Source organism: Heptranchias perlo, chromosome 34 (assembly GCF_035084215.1).
Source record: "Heptranchias perlo isolate sHepPer1 chromosome 34, sHepPer1.hap1, whole genome shotgun sequence".
Taxonomy (NCBI): Eukaryota; Metazoa; Chordata; class Chondrichthyes; order Hexanchiformes; family Hexanchidae; genus Heptranchias; species Heptranchias perlo.
In genome coordinates this window covers 30,679,302-30,700,144 of record NC_090358.1, presented here as the reverse complement: position 1 = coordinate 30,700,144, position 20,843 = coordinate 30,679,302, and the positions used below count along the sequence as shown (strand labels likewise).

The 20,843-nt window shown below is 46.3% G+C and overlaps 1 protein-coding gene across 4 annotated transcripts in view; it reads right to left on the bottom strand.

Annotated features, from left to right (window-relative positions):
- ankdd1a (ankyrin repeat and death domain containing 1A) overlaps positions 1–12,634 on the bottom strand; it is a 146,871-nt gene extending 134,237 nt beyond the window's left edge. For 2 of the 4 annotated variants that reach the window (XM_067971656.1, XM_067971657.1), the window contains exons 1-4: positions 12,378–12,634; positions 6,964–7,067; positions 5,736–5,834; positions 5,128–5,226 (exon numbers count right to left, since the gene is read on the bottom strand). In XM_067971656.1, coding sequence (XP_067827757.1) covers positions 5,128–5,226; positions 5,736–5,834; positions 6,964–7,067; positions 12,378–12,411 — 336 coding nt within the window. In that variant the 5' untranslated portion in view covers positions 12,412–12,634. Of the gene's footprint in view, positions 1–5,127; positions 5,227–5,735; positions 5,835–6,963; positions 7,068–9,146; positions 9,166–10,536; positions 11,356–12,377 lie in introns of those variants that run through there. The other 2 variants (XM_067971658.1, XM_067971659.1) reach the window with 2 other exon arrangements.
- Positions 12,635–20,843: the final 8,209 nt, after the last annotated feature.

Below are 20,843 nucleotides of genomic sequence, written 5' to 3'. Positions count from 1 at the left end.
ATAAACCGTACTCACATAGCGCACACCCGAAATAAACCGTACTCACATAGCGCACACACTAAATAAACCGTACTCACATAGCGCACACCCGAAATAAACCGTACTCACATAGCGCACACACTAAATAAACCGTACTCACATAGCGCACACCCGAAATAAACCGTACTCACATAGCGCACACACTAAATAAACCGTACTCACATAGCGCACACCCTAAATAAACTGTACTCACATAGCGCACACACTAAATAAACCGTACTCACATAGCACACACCCTAAATAAACCGTACTCACATAGCGCACACACTAAATAAACCGTACTCACATAGCGCACACCCTAAATAAACCGTACTCACATAGCGCACACACTAAATAAACCGTACTCACATAGCACACACACTAAATAAACCGTACTCACATAGCGCACACCCTAAATAAACCGTACTCACATAGCGCACACACTAAATAAACCGTACTCACATAGCGCACACACTAAATAAACCGTACTCACATAGCGCACACCCTAAATAAACTGTACTCACATAGCGCACACCCTAAATAAACTGTACTCACATAGCGCACACCCGAAATAAACTGTACTCACATCGCGCACACACTAAATAAACCGTACTCACATGGCGCACACACTAAATAAACTGTACTCACATAGCGCACACACTAAATAAACCGTACTCACATAGCGCACACCCGAAATAAACCGTACTCACATGGCGCACACACTAAATAAACTGTACTCACATAGCACACACACTAAATAAACTGTACTCACATAGCGCACACACTAAATAAACCGTACTCACATAGCGCACACCCGAAATAAACCGTACTCACATGGCGCACACACTAAATAAACTGTACTCACATAGCGCACACCCTAAATAAACCGTACTCACATAGCGCACACACTAAATAAACTGTACTCACATAGCGCACACCCTAAATAAACTGTACTCACATAGCGCACACCCTAAATAAACCGTACTCACATAGCGCACACACTAAATAAACCGTACTCACATGGCGCACACACTAAATAAACTGTACTCACATAGCGCACACCCTAAATAAACCGTACTCACATAGCGCACACCCTAAATAAACCGTACTCACATAGCGCACACACTAAATAAACCGTACTCACATAGCGCACACACTAAATAAACTGTACTCACATAGCGCACACCCTAAATAAACCGTACTCACATAGCGCACACCCTAAATAAACCGTACTCACATAGCGCACACACTAAATAAACTGTACTCACATAGCGCACACCCTAAATAAACCGTACTCACATAGCGCACACACTAAATAAACCGTACTCACATAGCGCACACACTAAATAAACCATACTCACATGGCGCACACACTAAATAAACTGTACTCACATAGCACACACACTAAATAAACTGTACTCACATAGCGCACACACTAAATAAACCGTACTCACATAGCGCACACCCGAAATAAACCGTACTCACATGGCGCACACACTAAATAAACTGTACTCACATAGCGCACACCCTAAATAAACCGTACTCACATAGCGCACACACTAAATAAACCGTACTCACATTGCGCACACCCGAAATAAACCGTACTCACATAGCGCACACACTAAATAAACCGTACTCACATAGCGCACACACTAAATAAACTGTACTCACATAGCGCACACCCTAAATAAACCGTACTCACATAGCGCACACCCTAAATAAACCGTACTCACATAGCGCACACACTAAATAAACCGTACTCACATAGCGCACACACTAAATAAACCATACTCACATGGCGCACACACTAAATAAACTGTACTCACATAGCACACACACTAAATAAACTGTACTCACATAGCGCACACACTAAATAAACCGTACTCACATAGCGCACACCCGAAATAAACCGTACTCACATCGCGCACACACTAAATAAACCGTACTCACATAGCGCACACACTAAATAAACCGTACTCACATAGCGCACACCCTAAATAAACTGTACTCACATAGCGCACACACTAAATAAACTGTACTCACATAGCGCACACACTAAATAAACCGTACTCACATAGCGCACACACTAAATAAACTGTACTCACATAGCGCACACACTAAATAAACCGTACTCACATAGCGCACACACTAAATAAACCGTACTCACATAGCGCACACCCTAAATAAACCGTACTCACATAGTGCACACACTAAATAAACTGTACTCACATAGCGCACACCCTAAATAAACTGTACTCACATAGCGCACACACTAAATAAACCGTACTCACATAGCGCACACCCTAAATAAACCGTACTCACATAGCGCACACACTAAATAAACCGTACTCACATCGCGCACACCCTAAATAAACCGTACTCACATAGCGCACACACTCAATAAACCGTACTCACATAGCGCACACACTAAATAAACCGTACTCACATAGCGCACACCCTAAATAAACTGTACTCACATAGCGCACACCCTAAATAAACTGTACTCACATAGCGCACACACTAAATAAACCGTACTCACATAGCGCACACCCTAAATAAACCGTACTCACATAGCGCACACACTAAATAAACTGTACTCACATAGCGCACACCCTAAATAAACCGTACTCACATAGCGCACACCCTAAATAAACCGTACTCACATAGCGCACACACTAAATAAACTGTACTCACATAGCGCACACCCTAAATAAACCGTACTCACATTGCGCACACCCTAAATAAACCGTACTCACATAGCGCACACACTAAATAAACTGTACTCACATAGCGCACACCCTAAATAAACCGTACTCACATAGCGCACACACTAAATAAACTGTACTCACATAGCGCACACCCTAAATAAACTGTACTCACATAGCGCACACACTAAATTAACTGTCCTCACATAGCGCACACACTAAATAAACCGTACTCACATAGCGCACACACTAAATAAACCGTACTCACATAGCGCACACACTAAATAAACTGTACTCACATAGCGCACACCCTAAATAAACCGTACTCACATAGCGCACACACTAAATAAACCGTACTCACATAGCGCACACACTAAATAAACTGTACTCACATAGCGCACACCCTAAATAAACCGTACTCACATCGCGCACACACTAAATAAACCGTACTCACATAGCGCACACCCTAAATAAACTGTACTCACATAGCGCACACACTAAATAAACCGTACTCACATAGCGCGCACACTAAATAAACCGTACTCACATAGCGCGCACCCTAAATAAACCGTACTCACATAGCACACACACTAAATAAACTGTACTCACATAGCACACACACTAAATAAACCGTACTCACATAGCGCACACACTAAATAAACTGTACTCACATAGCGCACACCCTAAATAAACCGTACTCACATAGCGCACACACTAAATAAACTGTACTCACATAGCGCACACACTAAATAAACTGTACTCACATAGCGCACACACTAAATAAACCGTACTCACATAGCGCGCACACTAAATAAACTCACATCACACACACCCTAAATGATTTTGCTCAAGCTCACATTCTCAGAATATGAGAAGAAGAATGAGAGAACCACATCAAAAAGATTTTGTATGTGGAGGAGAGCAACCAGTTATTGTGGTTCATGTGGGAGACGCTGATGTGGGGAACAAAAGGCATGAAGTTTGGAGATTAGGACACAAGTTTTGAAGCCAGATTATACACCCAGCCATGTATCAGGATGGGGAAGGAGAGGCAGAGTCGGGGGAAATCGATGCACGGCTAAAGGACCGGTGTCAGGATTTTTTTTGGATATTGTCACCATTTCTGGGACTGATGGGAGCTATTCCGCAAGGATGGGCTACGTCTGAACAGAGGATGCTAATTCTGGAAAAATGGTAAAATGGGGAAGTGAGAAAGAATTTAAACTAGGAAAGAAGAGGGGATGGGATAATAACACGAACCAGCACCAGCTAATAGAGAAGGGAGAAATAGATATGGATCATATTCCTGCAGGACATAATTTAGCAAGAGGAATATGGAATGGAGGAATAAAATCAAATGGACCAGTTATAAATGGGGAAAAGTCGGAGGTTTAGGTAGGGGGCAGCAGGAAGCAACTTGCATTTACACCGTGCCTTTAACGTAGAAAAATGTTCCAAGGTGCTTCAGAGAGGCGTAATCAAACATGGAGCAAAGAAGGAGATACTGGCCCAGAATTTGCTATAACCGGTCAATGAATGGCGTCTGCCATTAGTTAGACTGGCCCTTTCCTGTTTAATCTCCATGATATTTTGGGCTGAAGTTGCTGAAAGTGCGAGCTGATAATGTCACAGCGAGGGAAACAGGGCATCTGGTACCTGGGTGAACAGGGCAAGCAGCAGGGTATCTCCTTAACCAATCAAACTGAACGATTGTGAAGGGCTGAGAAAGAAGTGTAAGATAGAGTGGGTGAATTCAATGTCAAATCAGATACAGAAAGAGAAATCAGGAGAGGGAAAGAATTATTGGATTAAGAGAGAGGAAAAAGAAAAAGGAATAAAAAGTAAAAAAAATGTTAATCCTAAATTTTTTAAATTCCACACTTGTAATAGTTAATTTTCAGTGTCAGAGAGGTTGACTGGCAGTAATTAACACTCAGCACATTGTTAAAAAAGTACTTAGACTGAAATGACTTGACTTAGGTGGGAGGTGTAGAGGTGAAAGGGATTAGTGAGGGAATTCCAGAGCGTGGGGCCGAGACGGCTGAAGGTACGGCCGCCAATGGTGGAGCGAAGGACGTCAGGGATGCACGAGGCCAGAATTGGAGGAGCGCAGAGATCTCAGAGGGTTGTAGGGCTGGAGGAGGTTACAGAGATAGGGAGAGGCGAGGCCAAGAAGGTGATTGAAACACACAGATCAAAAGTTTAAATGAGGCGTTAGGAATCAGCATGGATGGGGTGATGGGTGAGCGGGACTGGGTGTGGGATAGGACACAAGCAGCAGAGTTTTAGGTGAGCTGAAGAATGAATTTCAAATTCGATGGGAACGCAAAGCAACCTTCAACAGAAAGGAAAACAGTGGGGGGCGTATGACAGGAAAGAGTGAGCTCCCACTGGATTTACTTACTTTGTTTTCACACGACAGCTTGGCTCCGACATTGACCAGGATTTGAAGAATTCGAAGGTGACCAAACCAGGCGGCCAGAAGGAGAGCGTTCATCCCAAACTGTGGGAGCAAAGGTCAGGAACTCAAACAAATGGGACCTTCATCAATCTGACCCAGTTACGCTGGGCTCCGCCTGCAGTCTGACCCAGTTACGCGGGGCTCCGCCTGCAGTCTGACCCAGTTACGCTGGGCTCCGCCTGCAGTCTGACCCAGTTACGCTGGGCTCCGCCTGCAGTCTGACCCAGTTACGCTGGGCTCCGCCTGCAGTCTGACCCAGTTACGCGGGGCTCCGCCTGCAGTCTGACCCAGTTACGCTGGGCTCCGCCTGCAGTCTGACCCAGTTACGCTGGGCTCCGCCTGCAGTCTGACCCAGTTACGCGCCACACACCCACACCCCCCCCATCTCAGTCCAGTGGAACGCGCAAGGAATTTCACCCACTATATACTCAGTATCTGTGTTTAAAATGAAAGGCTGCAGTCCATACACCTGTGATGTTTGTGGTTATATCCAGCAAGCAGAAACAGCAAAACTGCCGTTTTGCCGAACAATGAACGTTTCTGTGACCTACACTGTCTTGATCATCCACTGAAGCATCATGATGGAGAAGGAATTTCACGGCCTGTTCATGTCCAGCCCCAGCTGCCCAGTGCAGTGCTGTCCGGTCTATCTGAAAAACAACATTAGAGGACCAAGAGGATTAACCACTGCTTCCAATCGACAGAGTGACTCTCATCACTGCTCCCTCCATCAAGCAACGAACAAAACGATCCCGGCTCCCCAACCCCGCTCCCAGCAATGTAAAGGGGACAGAGACCCATGTATCCAGAGCAATGTAAAGGGGACAGAGACCCATGTATCCAGAGCAATGTAAAGAGGACAGAGACCCATGTATCCAGAGCAATGTAAAGAGGACAGAGACCCATGTATCCAGAGCAATGTAAAGGGGACAGGGGCCCATGTATCCAGAGCAATGTAAAGGGGACAGAGACCCATGTATCCAGAGCAATGTAAAGGGGACAGAGACCCATGTATCCAGAGCAATGTAAAGGGGACAGAGACCCATGTATCCAGAGCAATGTAAAGGGGACAGGGGCCCATGTATCCAGAGCAATGTAAAGGGGACAGGGGCCCATGTATCCAGAGCAATGTAAAGGGGACAGGGGCCCAGCAGAATAGGTCTTCACCCACTTTTTCCTGATCTTTGTGCCCAGAGAATGGACATCCACCATGGGAAAAAGATCAGGAAAATCTGCCCTCAAAAATACAAATGTAACAGAATTTCCTTGCAGAATAGGATTCTTTCCTTTTGAAATTCATCTTCATTCATTAAAAAAATGAACACTGCTTAAAATGTAACAAAATAATTATGGGAAAGTAGATTTTGGCAGCTTCAGTTTCATTTGAATGTTTTTCCTACTGTCCCCGAGGACGACTCCTTCTCCTCACTGTCAGTTCAGTTCATTCTGCATCGTTTTAGATCTGGAAATGGTTTGTAATGTTGATAATGCTGATGGTGATGTGATGACTCTGGACCAGAGTTTTTGATGTGAGGAGTGATTGTGTATGAATGAAAAGGATGGAAAATTCTGCTGTTTGTACAGAGTCTGGCTGCGATGCTCCAGGCTACATCCCCTCACACCAAACATCAGCGTATGGAGGGTGCATCTATCCGCAATGGTCGTTGTGACTTGGGCGATGGGCTGTAAATACTTAGTGCATCTTCCTTCAATGCTATTAAACCTGGATATTGATTCACATCGCTGGTTTTAGAAAAATACATTCAATATTTCACCTACATTGTTTTTGGCATTAATATCCACTCCCTTCTTCAACAGCTGCTCCATCCGCACCAGGTCATTCCCCTTCGCTGCATCATGGAGCGCCTGCTCTGACCGCAGTACTTGAGAAAAAGAAAACAATCAATTAAAGATTAGCACGAAACAGAATCTTACAATATTCCAGCAGAAGGATATGCTGATAGGGTTAGATGAAGTGGGGAGGGAGGAGGCTCGTGAGGAGCATCAACACCGGCATGGAAAAGTTGGGCCGAATGGCCTGTTTCTGTGCTGTACATTCTATGTAATTTTATGTACTAAAGTAGTGGACGGGGTCTATGGATGTTGTTTATATGGACTTCCAGAAGGCATTTGATAAAGTCCCTCATAAGAGGCTGTTAGCTAAAGTTGAAGCTCATGGAATTGAGGGCAAATTATTGACCTGGTTAGGAAATTGGCTGAGAGTATGGATAATGGGCAGATAATCAAATTGGCAGGATGTGACTAGTGGTGTCCCACAGGGATCTGTGCTGGGACCTCAACTGTTCATTATATTTATTAACGACTTAGATGACGGGATAGAGAGCCACATATCCAAGTTTGCCGATGACACAAAGATAGGCAGCATTGTAATCAGTGTAGATGGAAGCATAAAATTACAGAGATATTAATTGATTAAGTGAATGGGCAAAACTGTGGCAAATGGATTTCAATGTAGGTAAGTGTGAGGTCATCCACTTCGGACCTAAAAAGGATAGATCAGAGTATTTTCTAAATGGTGAAAAGCTTCAGGGTCCGTGTACATAGATCATTAAAATGTCATGGACAGGTACAGAAAATAATCAAAAAGGCTAATGGAATGCTGGCCTTTATATCTAGAGGACTAGAATACAAGGGGGTAGAAGTTATGCTACAGCTATACAAAGCCCTGGTTAGACCATGCCTGGAGTACTGGGTTCAGTTCTGGGCACCGCACCTTAGGAAGGATATAATGACCTTGGAGGGAGTGCAGCGTAGATTTACTAGAATGATACCTGGACTCTAAGGGTTAAATTACGAGGAGAGATTACACAAACTAGGGTTGTATTCCCTGGAATTTAGAAGATTAAGGGATGATTTGATCGAAGTTTTCGAGATATTAAGGGGAGCTGATAGGGTAGATAGAGAGAAACTATTTCCGCTGGTTGGGGAGTCTAGGACTCGGGGACAGAGCCTAAAAATTAGAGCCAGGACTTTCAGGAGTGAAGTTCGGAAACACTTCTACACACAAAGGGTGGTAGAAGTTTGGAACTCTCTTCCGCAAACAGCAGTTGATGCTAGCTCAATTGTTAATTTTAAATCTGAGATTGATAGATTTTTGTTAACCAAAGGTGTTAAGGGATATGGGGCTAAGGCGGGTAAATGGAGTTAAGTCACAGATCAGCCATGATATCATTGAATGACGGAACAGGCTAAATGGAGCTAAATGGCCTCCTTCTGTCCCTATCTTCTATGTTCCTATGTAACAAGTCACTCCACCCAACAACTCTCCTTCAGTGTTTCTCTCCACGGGTCACCTAATCCGATCCCATCCCCTCCTCGATCCCCATTACCTTTCATATCCCACTCAGACTAATCTCACTACTACTCACTCCATCTACCCACTAACATGCCATCCGGATTCTGCACACCCAGAGCACGCAGCGTACCCGGCCCCCAGCGTAGCCGGCCCCCAGAGCACGCAGCGTACCCGGCCCCCAGAGCACGCAGCGTACCCGGCCCCCAGAGCACGCAGCGTACCCGGCCCCCAGAGCACGCAGCGTACCCGGCCCCCAGATAGATACCTCACACCCATAGTACGCAGATACACAGGAACATGGGAATTGCCAGATTAAAAAAAAACAAGGTCTGTCTCGTTCACCTTCTACCATCCCGGTAGTCGCTGATACAACGATAATGGAGTTGTTGACTAATCGTAGCAATCAATCTCGACCAATGAGTTTTCAACATACCCAGACATCAGGTGAGGAAAACCCCCAGTGGTGGAGAGCTTTGGGAACCATTGGTCCAAAGTCACCTGTTCCTGCCACACATGTTACAAATTACTCATTTACTGTATCCCAAAATATTACTTTGTGAAAGAAATCTTTCTAATTTGCATTTGAATGAATCAACATTCTGCTTCCACCGTTTTCCTTGGGAGCCGGTTCCATAGATTGACTTACCGACATAACGTTTCTACAGATTAGTTTGGAATTTACGTAGACCGTATCCTTTGGTTCTACTGTTCTGGACAAGGTGAAACAGCTCGTCATGGTCTCCATTATCCAGTCCCTTTAGAATCCTAAAGAGCAATCATCACTCCTTTCAACCATCTCTTTTCCAGTGAGAACATGCCCAATTTAGTCCTCTTAATCTAGTCACTCCATCTCCTCAATCATGCTGGTTGCTCTCTTCTGTATCCTTTCAATAGCTGCAATATCCTTTTTGTACTGTGGTGAACAGAACTTTTAATACATCCCAACATCTGATTTGCTTTACTCACAGCCACTGAGCATTGTTGCAATAGCTTCAATTTATTGTCAATCAGGTCCCCAAATCTCTTTCACTTTTCATGCACATCATTTTCTTCCCACTTAAGTAATCATCCCTTCCTAGATTTTTTTATCCAAACATTAAGCACTTTGCATTTCTCTGGCATTACATAGAATGTGCAGCACAGAAACAGGCCTCGTCTACAGGCTGCTCCTTGGCAACATCACCCGAAGCCATGGGGTCAACTACAACATCTGTGCTGATTCCACCCAGCTCTACCTCACCGCCACCTTTCTGGCCTCTGCTGGCCCAACATCCAGTCCTGGATGAGCCACATTTTCTTCCAGTGAAACACTGCGAAGACCAAAGCCATCCTGTTCGGCTTCCACCACAAACTTCCTCCCTGCGACATTGAATCCATTCCCCTTCCTGTTCACCACCTCAACATCCTATTTGACCCTGAGCTGAGCTTCCAATGCCATATCCGCTCGATCACAAAGACAGCCTACTTTCACCTTCGTAACATCACTCGACTCTGCCTCAGCCCATCTAAGGCTGAAAACGTCATCCACGCCTTTTACACCTCCAGACTCAACTATTCCAATGCTCTCCTGGCCGGCCTCCCAGCCTCCACCCTCCATGAACTCCAATTCATCCAAAACTCTGCTGGCCGTATCCTGCTCACCCATCACTCCGTATTCGTTGACCTACATCAGCTCCCGGTCCAGCAATGCCTCCAATTTAAAATCATTCTCGTGTTCAAATCCCTCTTTGGCCTCACCCCCCCTATTTCTGTAACTTCCTCCAGCCCTACAATCTCAGATCTCTGCGCTCCTCAAATTAGGAACAATGACAGATAGGAAAAGACCCAGCCTGTGCCACACAATTGTGATACCCTGTGTATCACAATATATACATTCCCCACCCCATCCGAAACCATGTGATCTCCCAGGAGAGGTGAAAATCGAGATAAAAACCCAGGGAAAAATCTGGGAAATTCCTCTCCGACACCCCTAGGCGATCGAAACTAGTCCAGGGGATCACTCTGGCCCTGATGATTCTATGCATTACATTACCTACCTTTTGTAAGAGGTGATCTCTGTTTTGTAAGAGGTGATCTCTGCCCCAGCCAGAAACAGGTGGGAATTGAAGGAATTCAGTCCACCGCACGAGCTGGCAGCCTGTTCCAGAGGCTCACTATTCTCTGGGAAAAGAACCACCTCCTGACATCTAACCTAGATCTGGGCCTTATATACATCTTAAAATTGTGTCCTCTGGCCCTCCCGAACCTATTTAATTGGAACAAATTGTCAACTGGAACACAATCATCTCATAAACCTCAATCAGATCACCACTAAGTTTACGCTTCTCTAAAGTGTAGAGTCCCAACTCTTATAGTCTGTCTTGATAACTCAAATACTTTAAACTAGGAATTAACCTAATGGCCCTCCTCTGCACACTTTCCAAAGCCTCAATATCAGCCATCATGTGAGATGACCAAAACTGCACACAGTATTCGAACTGAGGCCTGACCAAGATCTTGCACAAGGACAAATAATATGGATGGGGGGGGGGGGGGGGGAGAACAGAACCCTCAAGACTGCAGTGACTTTCTGATGATATCATTGCACCCAGTGTATAACCGTGGAATGATCCTGCCCCTGAATGAAATATCAACTGTTTTCCAGCAGATGTTGCCTCAGGTTCACCAGCTGCTCATTCCTGCTCCTTTTATCTATCATTTTTTTTGTATCATGAAAATTAATGAAAGATTTGAGCAGCCCAAGTTCACAGAAGAGATTAAATTTATTTAAACTATATGCTTCAGATCGCTGTCTAAACAAAATCAACTCCATTTTCTGTCCCTACAGGGAGTTATGGACAGACCACAGCCCCTCTCACACCGGATCACTGGATCCTGGCCCCCCTCACACCGTGATCACTGGATCCCGGCCCCTCTCACACCGGATCACTGGATCCCGGCCCCCCTCACACCGGATCACTGGGTCCCGGCCCCTCTCACACCGGATCACTGGATCCCGGCCCCCCTCACACCGGATCACTGGATCCCGGCCCCTCTCACACCGGATCACTGGATCCCGGCCCCCTCACACCGGATCACTGGATCCCGGCCCCCCTCACACCGGATCACTGGGTCCCGGCCCCCCTCACACCGGATCACTGGGTCCCGGCCCCTCTCACACCGGATCACTGGATCCCGGCCCCTCTCACACCGGATCACTGGATCCCGGCCCCCCTCACACCGGATCACTGGGTCCCGGCCCCCCTCACACCGGATCACTGGGTCCCGGCCCCCCTCACACCGGATCACTGGGTCCCGGCCCCCCTCACACCGGATCACAGGGTCCCGGCCCCCCTCACACCGGATCGCCGGGTCCCGGCCCCTCTCACACCGGATCACTGGGTCCCGGCCCCTCTCACACCGGATCACTGGGTCCCGGCCCCTCTCACACCGGATCACTGGGTCCCGGCCCCTCTCACACCGGATCACTGGATCCTGGCCCCCCTCACACCGGATCACTGGATCCCGGCCCCCCTCACACCGGATCACTGGGTCCCGGCCCCTCTCACACCGGATCACTGGATCCCGGCCCCCCTCACACCGGATCACTGGATCCCGGCCCCTCTCACACCGGATCACTGGGTCCCGGCCCCTCTCACACCGGATCACTGGATCCCGGCCCCCCTCACACCGGATCACTGGATCCCGGCCCCTCTCACACCGGATCACTGGGTCCCGGCCCCTCTCACACCGGATCACTGGATCCCGGCCCCTCTCACACCGGATCGCCGGGTCCCGGCCCGTTACCCCGAGGCTCTCGTGTCTCGGGGTCCGGGCGGGGGGTAAATATCCCGGGGAGTGAATCCCGCCCTTCTCCCCCATTAAAGGCACTACTCACAGATATCGTCCTCCGACACTAAATCGTCCTCCATGGCGGGCGGTGCTGCGCAGCCGGGAGATGGCGGCAAACATCGGGGCAGCGTCCCGGCATCAGCTGCAGGCCCCGCCTCTCGGCCCGGCCCGGCCCACCGCGGGGCGGGGCCTGGGGATCCCGGTGCCGACCGTCTCCTGGCTCGGGGCAGGGAGGCGGAGGAGAGGCAGACGGGACCTCGGCTGGTTACAGGCCCGGGCCTGAGGGCAGCGGGGTCATGAACCCCACGGGTCACTGATAGAGCGGGGTCATGAACCCCACGGGTCACCGATAGAGCGGGGTCATGAACCCCACGGGTCACCGATAGAGCGGGGTCATGAACCCCACGGGTCACTGATAGAGCGGGAATTGGACACAATACTCGAGCTGAGGTCTAACCAGTGTTTTATGAAGGTTCAGTATAACGTCCTTGCTCCTGTACTCTGTGCCTCTATTGATAAAGTCCATGTGCTGTTTAACAGTCTATTCAACTTGACCCGCCATCTTCAGAGATTTGTGTACTTTCACCCCCAGGCCTCTCAGTTCCTGCACCCCCTTTGTGTGGGATGTTAGTGGGCTGGGTGTAGATGGGAGACATGCTCGATGTAGGTGGGCTGGAATTTGTTGGTTGGATGTCGGCTGGATGGATGTAGGAGGGCTCAATTGGTGTAGGTTAAAGCGAGTCTACAGGATAGAAACAGGCCATTCGGCCCAAATGGTCAACACCGGCATTGATGCTCCACACGGGCCTCCTCCCTTCCTGCTTCATCAGCCCTATCACCATACCTGATTATCCCATTATCCTTCATGTGTTTATCTAGCTTCCCCTTAAATGCATCTATGCTGTTCGCCTCAACTAATCCTTGTGGTAGCACGTTCCACATTCTTACCACTCTTTGGATAAAGATGTTTATCCTGAATTCCCTATTGGATTTGTTAGTGACTATCTTAGATTGATGACCTCTAGTTTTGCACTCCCTCACAAGTGGAAACATTTTCTCTACGTCTACCCTATGAATCCTTTCATTATCTTAAAGACCTCGACCAGATCACCCCTCAGCCTTGTCTTTTCTAGAGAAAAGAGCCCCAACCTGTTTATTCTTTCCTGATAAGTATATCTTCTCAGTTCTGGCATCATCCTTCTGAATCTTTATTGCACCTTCTCTAAAGCCACTGCACCTTTTTTATAATATGGAGAATGCTCCAAGTGTGGTCTAACCAAGGTTCTATACAACTTTAGCATGACTTTTAAGAACATAAGAAATAGTAGCAGGAGTAGGCCATACGGCCCCTCGAGCCTGCTCCGCCATTCAATCAGATCATGGCTGTTCTTCGACCTCAACTCTATTTTCCCACCCGATCCCCACATCCCTTGATTCCCTCAGAATCCAAAAATCTATCAATCTCAGCCTTGAATATGCTTAACGACTCAGCAGCCACAGCCCTGTGGGGTAGAGAATTCCAAAGATTCACAACCCTCTGAGTGAAGAAATTTCACCTCATCTTAGTCATAAATGGCTGACCCCTTATTCTGAGAATATGCCCCCTTGTTCTAGACTCTCCAGCCAGGGAAAACAGCCTCTCAGCATCTACCCTCTTAGAATCTTATATGTTTTAATGAGATCACTTCTCATTCTTCTAAACTGTCAAGAGTATAGGCCCATTCTACTCAATCTCTCCTCATGGGACAATCCTCTCATCCTAGGAATCAATCTAGTGACCTTTCATTGCACCACCTCTAAGACAAGTACATCCTTCCTTAGATAAGGAGATCAAAACTGTACACAGTACTCCAGGTGTGGCCTCATCAGAACCCTATATAATTGCACCAACCCCCTTGCAATAAAGGCGAACATACCATTTACCTTCCAAATTGCTTGCATGTTAACTTTCTGTGTTTCCTGTACAAGGACACCCAAATCCCTCTGACGACCAACATTTAATAGTTTCTCATCATTTAATAAATATTCTGTTTTTCTATTCTTCCTACCAAAGTGAATAACCTCACACTTCCCCACATTATACTCCATCTGCCACCTACTTGTCCTCTCACTTAACCTGTCTATATACCTTTGCAGACTCTTTGTATCCCCCTCACAGCTTACTTTCCCACCTAGCTTTGTATCATCAGCAAACTTGGATACATTACACTCGATCCCATCATCTAAGTCATTAATATAGATTGTAAATAGCTGAGGCCCAAGCACTGATCCTTGCGGCACCCCACTAGTTACAGCCTGCCAACCTGAAAATGACCTGTTTATCCCTACTCTCTGTTTTCTGTCCGTTAACCAATCCTCTATCCATGCTAATATATTACTCCCAACCTCATAAGCCCTTATCTTGTGTAACAACCTTTTGTGTGGCACTTTATCAAATGCCTTTTGAACATTCAAATATACTACATCCACTGGCTCCCCTTTATTGACCCTGCTAGTTACATCTTCAAAAAAACTCTTAATAGATTTGTCAAGCACAATTTCCCATTCATAAAACCTTGTTGACTCTGCATAATCATATTATGGTTTTCTAAGTGCCTTGATACCACACTTTCTTAATAATGGATTCCAGCATTTATCTGATGTCAGGCTAACATGGGGTCCAGAGTCAATGTTGAGGACTCCCAGGGTCTCTCCCTCCTGACTGTATTTCACTGTATTGACACTTCTGGTCGGTTTGTCCTGCTGGTGAGACAGGACATACCCAGGGATGGTGATGGAAGAGTCGGGGACACTGGCTGAAAGGTATGATTCTGTGAGTATGGCTATATCAGGCTGTTGTTTGACAAGTCTGTGGGACAGCTCTCCCCAATTTTGGCACTTGTCCCCAGATGTTAGTGAGGAGGACTTTGCAGGGTCGATTGGGCTTGATTTGCCTTTGTCGTGTCCGATGCCAGGTGGTCTGTCTGGCTTTATTCTTATTATGACCTTTTTTTTTAGCAAGATTGTACAACTGAGTGGCTTGCTAGGCCATTTCAGAGGGCAATTAAGAATCAACCACATTGCCATGGGTCTGGAGTCACACATAGGCCAGACCGGGTAAGGACGGCAAGTTTCCTTCCCGAAAGGACATTAGTGAACCAAATAGGTTTTTACAACAATTTCATGACCAACATTACTGGTACTAGTTTTTTTTAATTCCAGATTTAATTTTTAATTTAATTATTCCCCAGCTGCCGTGGCGGGATTTGAACTCATGACTCCGGATTATTAGTCCAGGCCTCTGGATTACTAGTCCAGTAACATAACCACTATGCTACCGTACCCTTATACGGTACGGACTCCGGACCTCATGAAATCTCATGGCATCAGGTCAAACATGGGCAAGGAAACCTCCTGCTGATTACCACCTACCGCCCTCCCTCAGCTGATGAATCAGTCCTCCTCCATGTTGAGCACCACTTGGAGGAAGCACTGAGGGTAGCAAGGGCACAAAATGTACTCTGGGTGGGGGACTTCAATGTCCATCACCAAGAGTGGCTCGGTCGCACCACTACTGACCGAGCTGGCCGAGTCCTGAAGGTCGTAGCTGCCAGACTGGGCCTGCGGCAGGTGGTGAGCGAACCAACACGAGGGAAAAACTTACTTGACCTCGTCCTCACCAATCTACCTGTCGCAAATACATCTGTCCATGACAGTATTGGTAGGAGTGACCACCGCACAGTCCTTGTGTAGACGAAGTCCCTTCTTCACACTGAGGACACCATCCAACGTGTTGTGTGGCACTACCACCGTGCTAAATGGGATAGATTCAGAACAGATCTAGCAGCTCAAAACTGGGAATCCATGAGGCGCTGTGGGCCATCAGCAGCAGCAGAATTGTATTCCAGCACAATCTGTAACCTCATGGCCCAGCATATTCCTCACTCTACCATTACCAACAAGCCAGGTGATCAACCCTGGTTCAATGAGAAGTGTAGAAGAGCATGCCAGGAGCAGCACCAGGCATACCTAGAAATGAAGTGCCAACCTGGTGAAGCTACAACTCAGGACTACATGCATGCTAAACAGCGGAAGCAACATGCTATAGACTGAGCTAAGAGATTCCACAACCAACGGATCAGATCAAAGCTCTGCAGTCATGAATGGTGGTGGACAATTAAACAACAAACGGGAGGAGGAGGCTCCATGAACATCCTCATCCTCAATGATGGCGGAGTCCAGCATGTGAGTGCAAAAGACAAGGCTGAAGCGTTTGCAACCATCTTCAGCCAAGTGGATGATCCATCTCGGCCTCCTCTTGATAACGCCACTATCACAGAAGGCAGTCCTCAGCCAATTCGATTCACACCACGTGATATCAAGAAACGGCTGAGTGCACTGGATACAGCAAAGGCTATGGGCCCCGACAACATCCCAGCTGTAGTGCTGAAGACTTGTGCTCCAGAACTAGCCGCGCCTCTAGCCAAGCTGTTCCAGTACAGCTACAACACTGGCATCTACCCAACAATGTGGAAAATTGCCCAGGTATGTCCTGTCCACAAAAAGCAGGACATATCAAATCTGGCCAATTAACGGCCCATCAGTCTACTCTCAATCATCAGCAAAGTGATGGAAGGTGTCATCGACAGTGTTATCAGCAGCACTTACTCACCAATAATCTGCTCACCGATGCTCAGTTTGGGTTCCGCCAGGACCACTCGGCTCCAGACCTCATTACAGCCTTGGTCCAAACGTGGACAAAAGAGCTGAATTCCAGAGGTGAGGTGAGAGTGACTGCTCTTGACATCAAGGCAGCATTTGACCGAGTGTGGCACCAAGGAGCCCTAGTAAAATTGAAGTCAATGGGAATCAGGAGGAAAACTCTCCAGTGGCTGGAGTCATACCTAGCACAAAGGAAGATGGTAGTGGTTGTTAGAGGCCAATCATCTCAGCCCCAGGACATTGCTGCAGGAGTTCCTCAGGGCAGTGCCCTAGGCCCAACCATCTTTAGCTGCTTCATCAATGAACTTCCCTCCATCATAAGGTCAGAAATGGGGATGTTCGCTGATGATTGCACAGTGTTCAGTTCCATTTGCAACCCCTCAGATAATGAAGCAGTCCGTGCCCACATGCAGCAAGACCTGGACAACATCCAGGCTTGGGCTGAGAAGTGGCAAGTAACATTCACACCAGACAAGTGCCAGACAATGACCATCTCCAACAAGAGAGAGTCTAACCACCTCCCTTTGACATTCAACGGCATTACCATCGCCGAATCCCCCATCATCAACATCCTGGGGGTCACCATTGACCAGAAACTTTACTGAACCAGTCACATAAATACAGTGGCTACAAGAGCAGGTCAGAGGCTGGGTATTCTGCGGCGAGTGACTCACCTCCTGACTCCCCAAAACCCTTCCCCCATCTACAAGGCACATGTCAGGAGTGTGATGGAATACTCTCCACTTGCCTGGATGAGTGCAGCTCCAACAACACTCAAGAAGCTCGAAACCATCCAGGACAAAGCAGCCCGCTTGATTGGCACCCCATCCACCACCCTAAACATTCACTCCCTTCACCACCGGCGCACTGTGGCTGCAGTGTGTACCATCCACAGGATGCACTGCAGCAACTCACCAAGGCTACTTCAACAACACCTCCCAAACCCACGACTTCTACCACCTGGAAGGACAAGGGCAGCAGGTACATGGGAACAACCGGGCCGGGTGACTTATCTACTTTAAGTACAGTCAGCCTTCATAGTACCTCCTCTTTATCAATTTTTAGCCCATCCAGTATCTCATAAATATCTTTCTTTACCGAGACTCTGGCAGCACCTTCTTTCTTGGTAAAGACAGATACAAAGTACTCATTTAGTACCTCTGCCATCCCCTCTGCCTCCATGAGTAGATCTCCTTTATGGTCCCTAGTCAGCCCCACCCCTCCTCTTACTACCCATTTACTGTTGACATGTCTGTAGAAGACTTTTGGATTCCCTTCTATGTTGGCCGTCAGTCTATTCTCATACTCTCTCTTTGCCCCTCTTATTTCCTTTTACATTTCCCCTCTGAACTTTCTATATTCTGCCTGGTTCTAACTTGTGTTATCAACCTGACATCTGTCGTACGCCCCTTTTTTCCGTTTCATCTTATTCTCTATCTTTTTTGTCATCCAGGGAGCTCTGGCTTTAGTTGCCCTCCTTTCTCCCTCGTGGGAATGTGCCTAGACTGTACCCGAACCATCTCCTCTTTAAAGGCTGCACACTGTTCAATTTCAGTATTGCCTGCCAATCTTTCATTCCAATTATAAACCTCTTCTTTTAATCTTATATTATCCTCAACTTCTTTAGTTAGCCACCAAAGGATCACTTTTCCTGTGGAGTTTTTATTTCTCAATGGAATGTATATTTGTTGAGAATTATTTAATATTTCTTTAAATGTTCACCATTGCTTATCTACCATCATATCTTTTAAACTAATTTCCCAATCTACCTTAGCCAAATCGCCCCTCATACCTATGTAGTTACCTTAGTTTAAGTTTAAGACTCTAGTTTCGGACTTAAGTATGTCACTCTCAAACTCAATGTGAAATTCTATCATATTATGTTCACTCTTCCCCAGAGGATCCCTTACTATGAGATTACTAATTAACCCTGTCTCATTACACACATAGCCTGTCCCCTGGTTGGTTCCATGACATATTGTTCTAGGAAACTGTCTCAAATGCATTCCATGAACTCGTCCTCCCAACTACTTTTGCCAATTTGATTTGCCCAGTCTATATGAAGATTAAAGTCCCGCACGATTATTGCATTACCTTTGTAACAACCTCCACTTATTTCTTGATTAATACTCTGTCCAATGGTATAACTACTGTTAGGGGGCCTATAAACTACTCCCAGTGTTTTCTGCTCCTTGTTATTTCTTATCTCCACCCTTACTGATTCTACTTCCTGATCTTCCGAGCCAAGATCCTTTCTCACTCGTACTTATGTCATCCTTTATTATCAGGGCTACAACCCCTCCTTTTCCATTCTGCCTGAATTTTCAAAAAGTCAAGTACCCTGGAATATTTAGTTCCCAACCTTGGTCACCTTGCAACCACGTCCCAGTAATGGCTATTAGATCAAACCCTAGATCAATCTCTATTTGAGCCATTAATTTGTCTGTCTTGTTACGAATGATTCGTGCATTCAGATGAAGTGCCTTTAATTTTAACTTTTTACTATTTTTCCCTGATTTGACCTTGTTCACTGATGCACTATTACCACTAGACTCTCTGTCCCTTCCTGTCACACCCAAATTGCTACACTGCTCTATGGTCTTGACTTTTCTCTTTAGATTTATAAATTTCCCCTCACCTGAACCCTCCTTCCCCCCCCCCCCTCCTTTTTGCCTACAGCCCTAGTTATTCGATTTGCCAGGACACTGGTCCCAGCCCGGTTTAAGTGGAGCCCATCCCAACGGAACAGCTCCCTCTTTCCCCAGTCCTGGTCCCAGTGCCCCATGAATCGAAACCCCTGTCTCACACACCACTCTTTGAGCCACGCATTTAACTCTCTGATCTGTTTGCCCCGATGCCAATTTGCACGTGGCTCAGGTAGAAATCCAGAGGTTCTGCTTATTAATTTGGACCTGCTTTTCTCTTCTTTTCAATTCTATCCCTCTAGAAATGAACCCCAATGCTTTGTTTGCATTTTTATGGCCTTATTAACCTGCGTCACTACTTTTAGTGATTTGTGTATTTGTACCCTGAGATCCCTTTGTTCCTCTACCCCATTTAGACTCTTATTATCCAAGCAATATTTAGCCTCCTTATTCTTCCTACCAAAATGCACCACCTCACAATTCTTTATATTGAAATTCATTTGCCAATTACATGCCCGTTCTGCAAGTTTATTAATATCTTCTTGCATTTTAAAGCATTCTTCCTTTGTATGAACTACAGCCCCCAATTTCAGGTTACCCGCAAATTTTGAAATTGTACTTCCAATTCCCAAGTCCAAATCATTGATGTAAATTGTGAACAACAGTGATCCCTGTGGAACACCACTTCCCACCTTTTGTCAGTCTGAGTAGCTACCCTTAACCCCTACTCGCTGTTTTCGATTTTGTAGTCAGGTTGCTGTCCATTCTGTTACTTGTCCCCTGACTCCACATGCTCTGACCTCAGTCATGAGTCTAATAATGCGGCACCTTATCGAAGGCCTTTTGAAAATCCAAAGATATTACATCTACTACATTCCCTTGTCTACCCTTTCTGTTACTTCTTCACAGAATTCAATAACATTGGATAAGCATGACTTTCCCTTTTAAATCCGTGCTGACTATTCTTTATTATATTTTCATTTTGTAGATGTTTTTCTATTACATCTTTGAGTAAAGATTCCATTATCTTTCCTACCACCAACATTAAGCTAACTGGTCTATAGTTCCCTGGACTTGTTCTTTCTCCCTTTTTAAATATAGGAATAACATTAGCTGTCCACCAGCCCTCTGGCACTATTCCCTTTTCTAGTGAATTTTTATATATA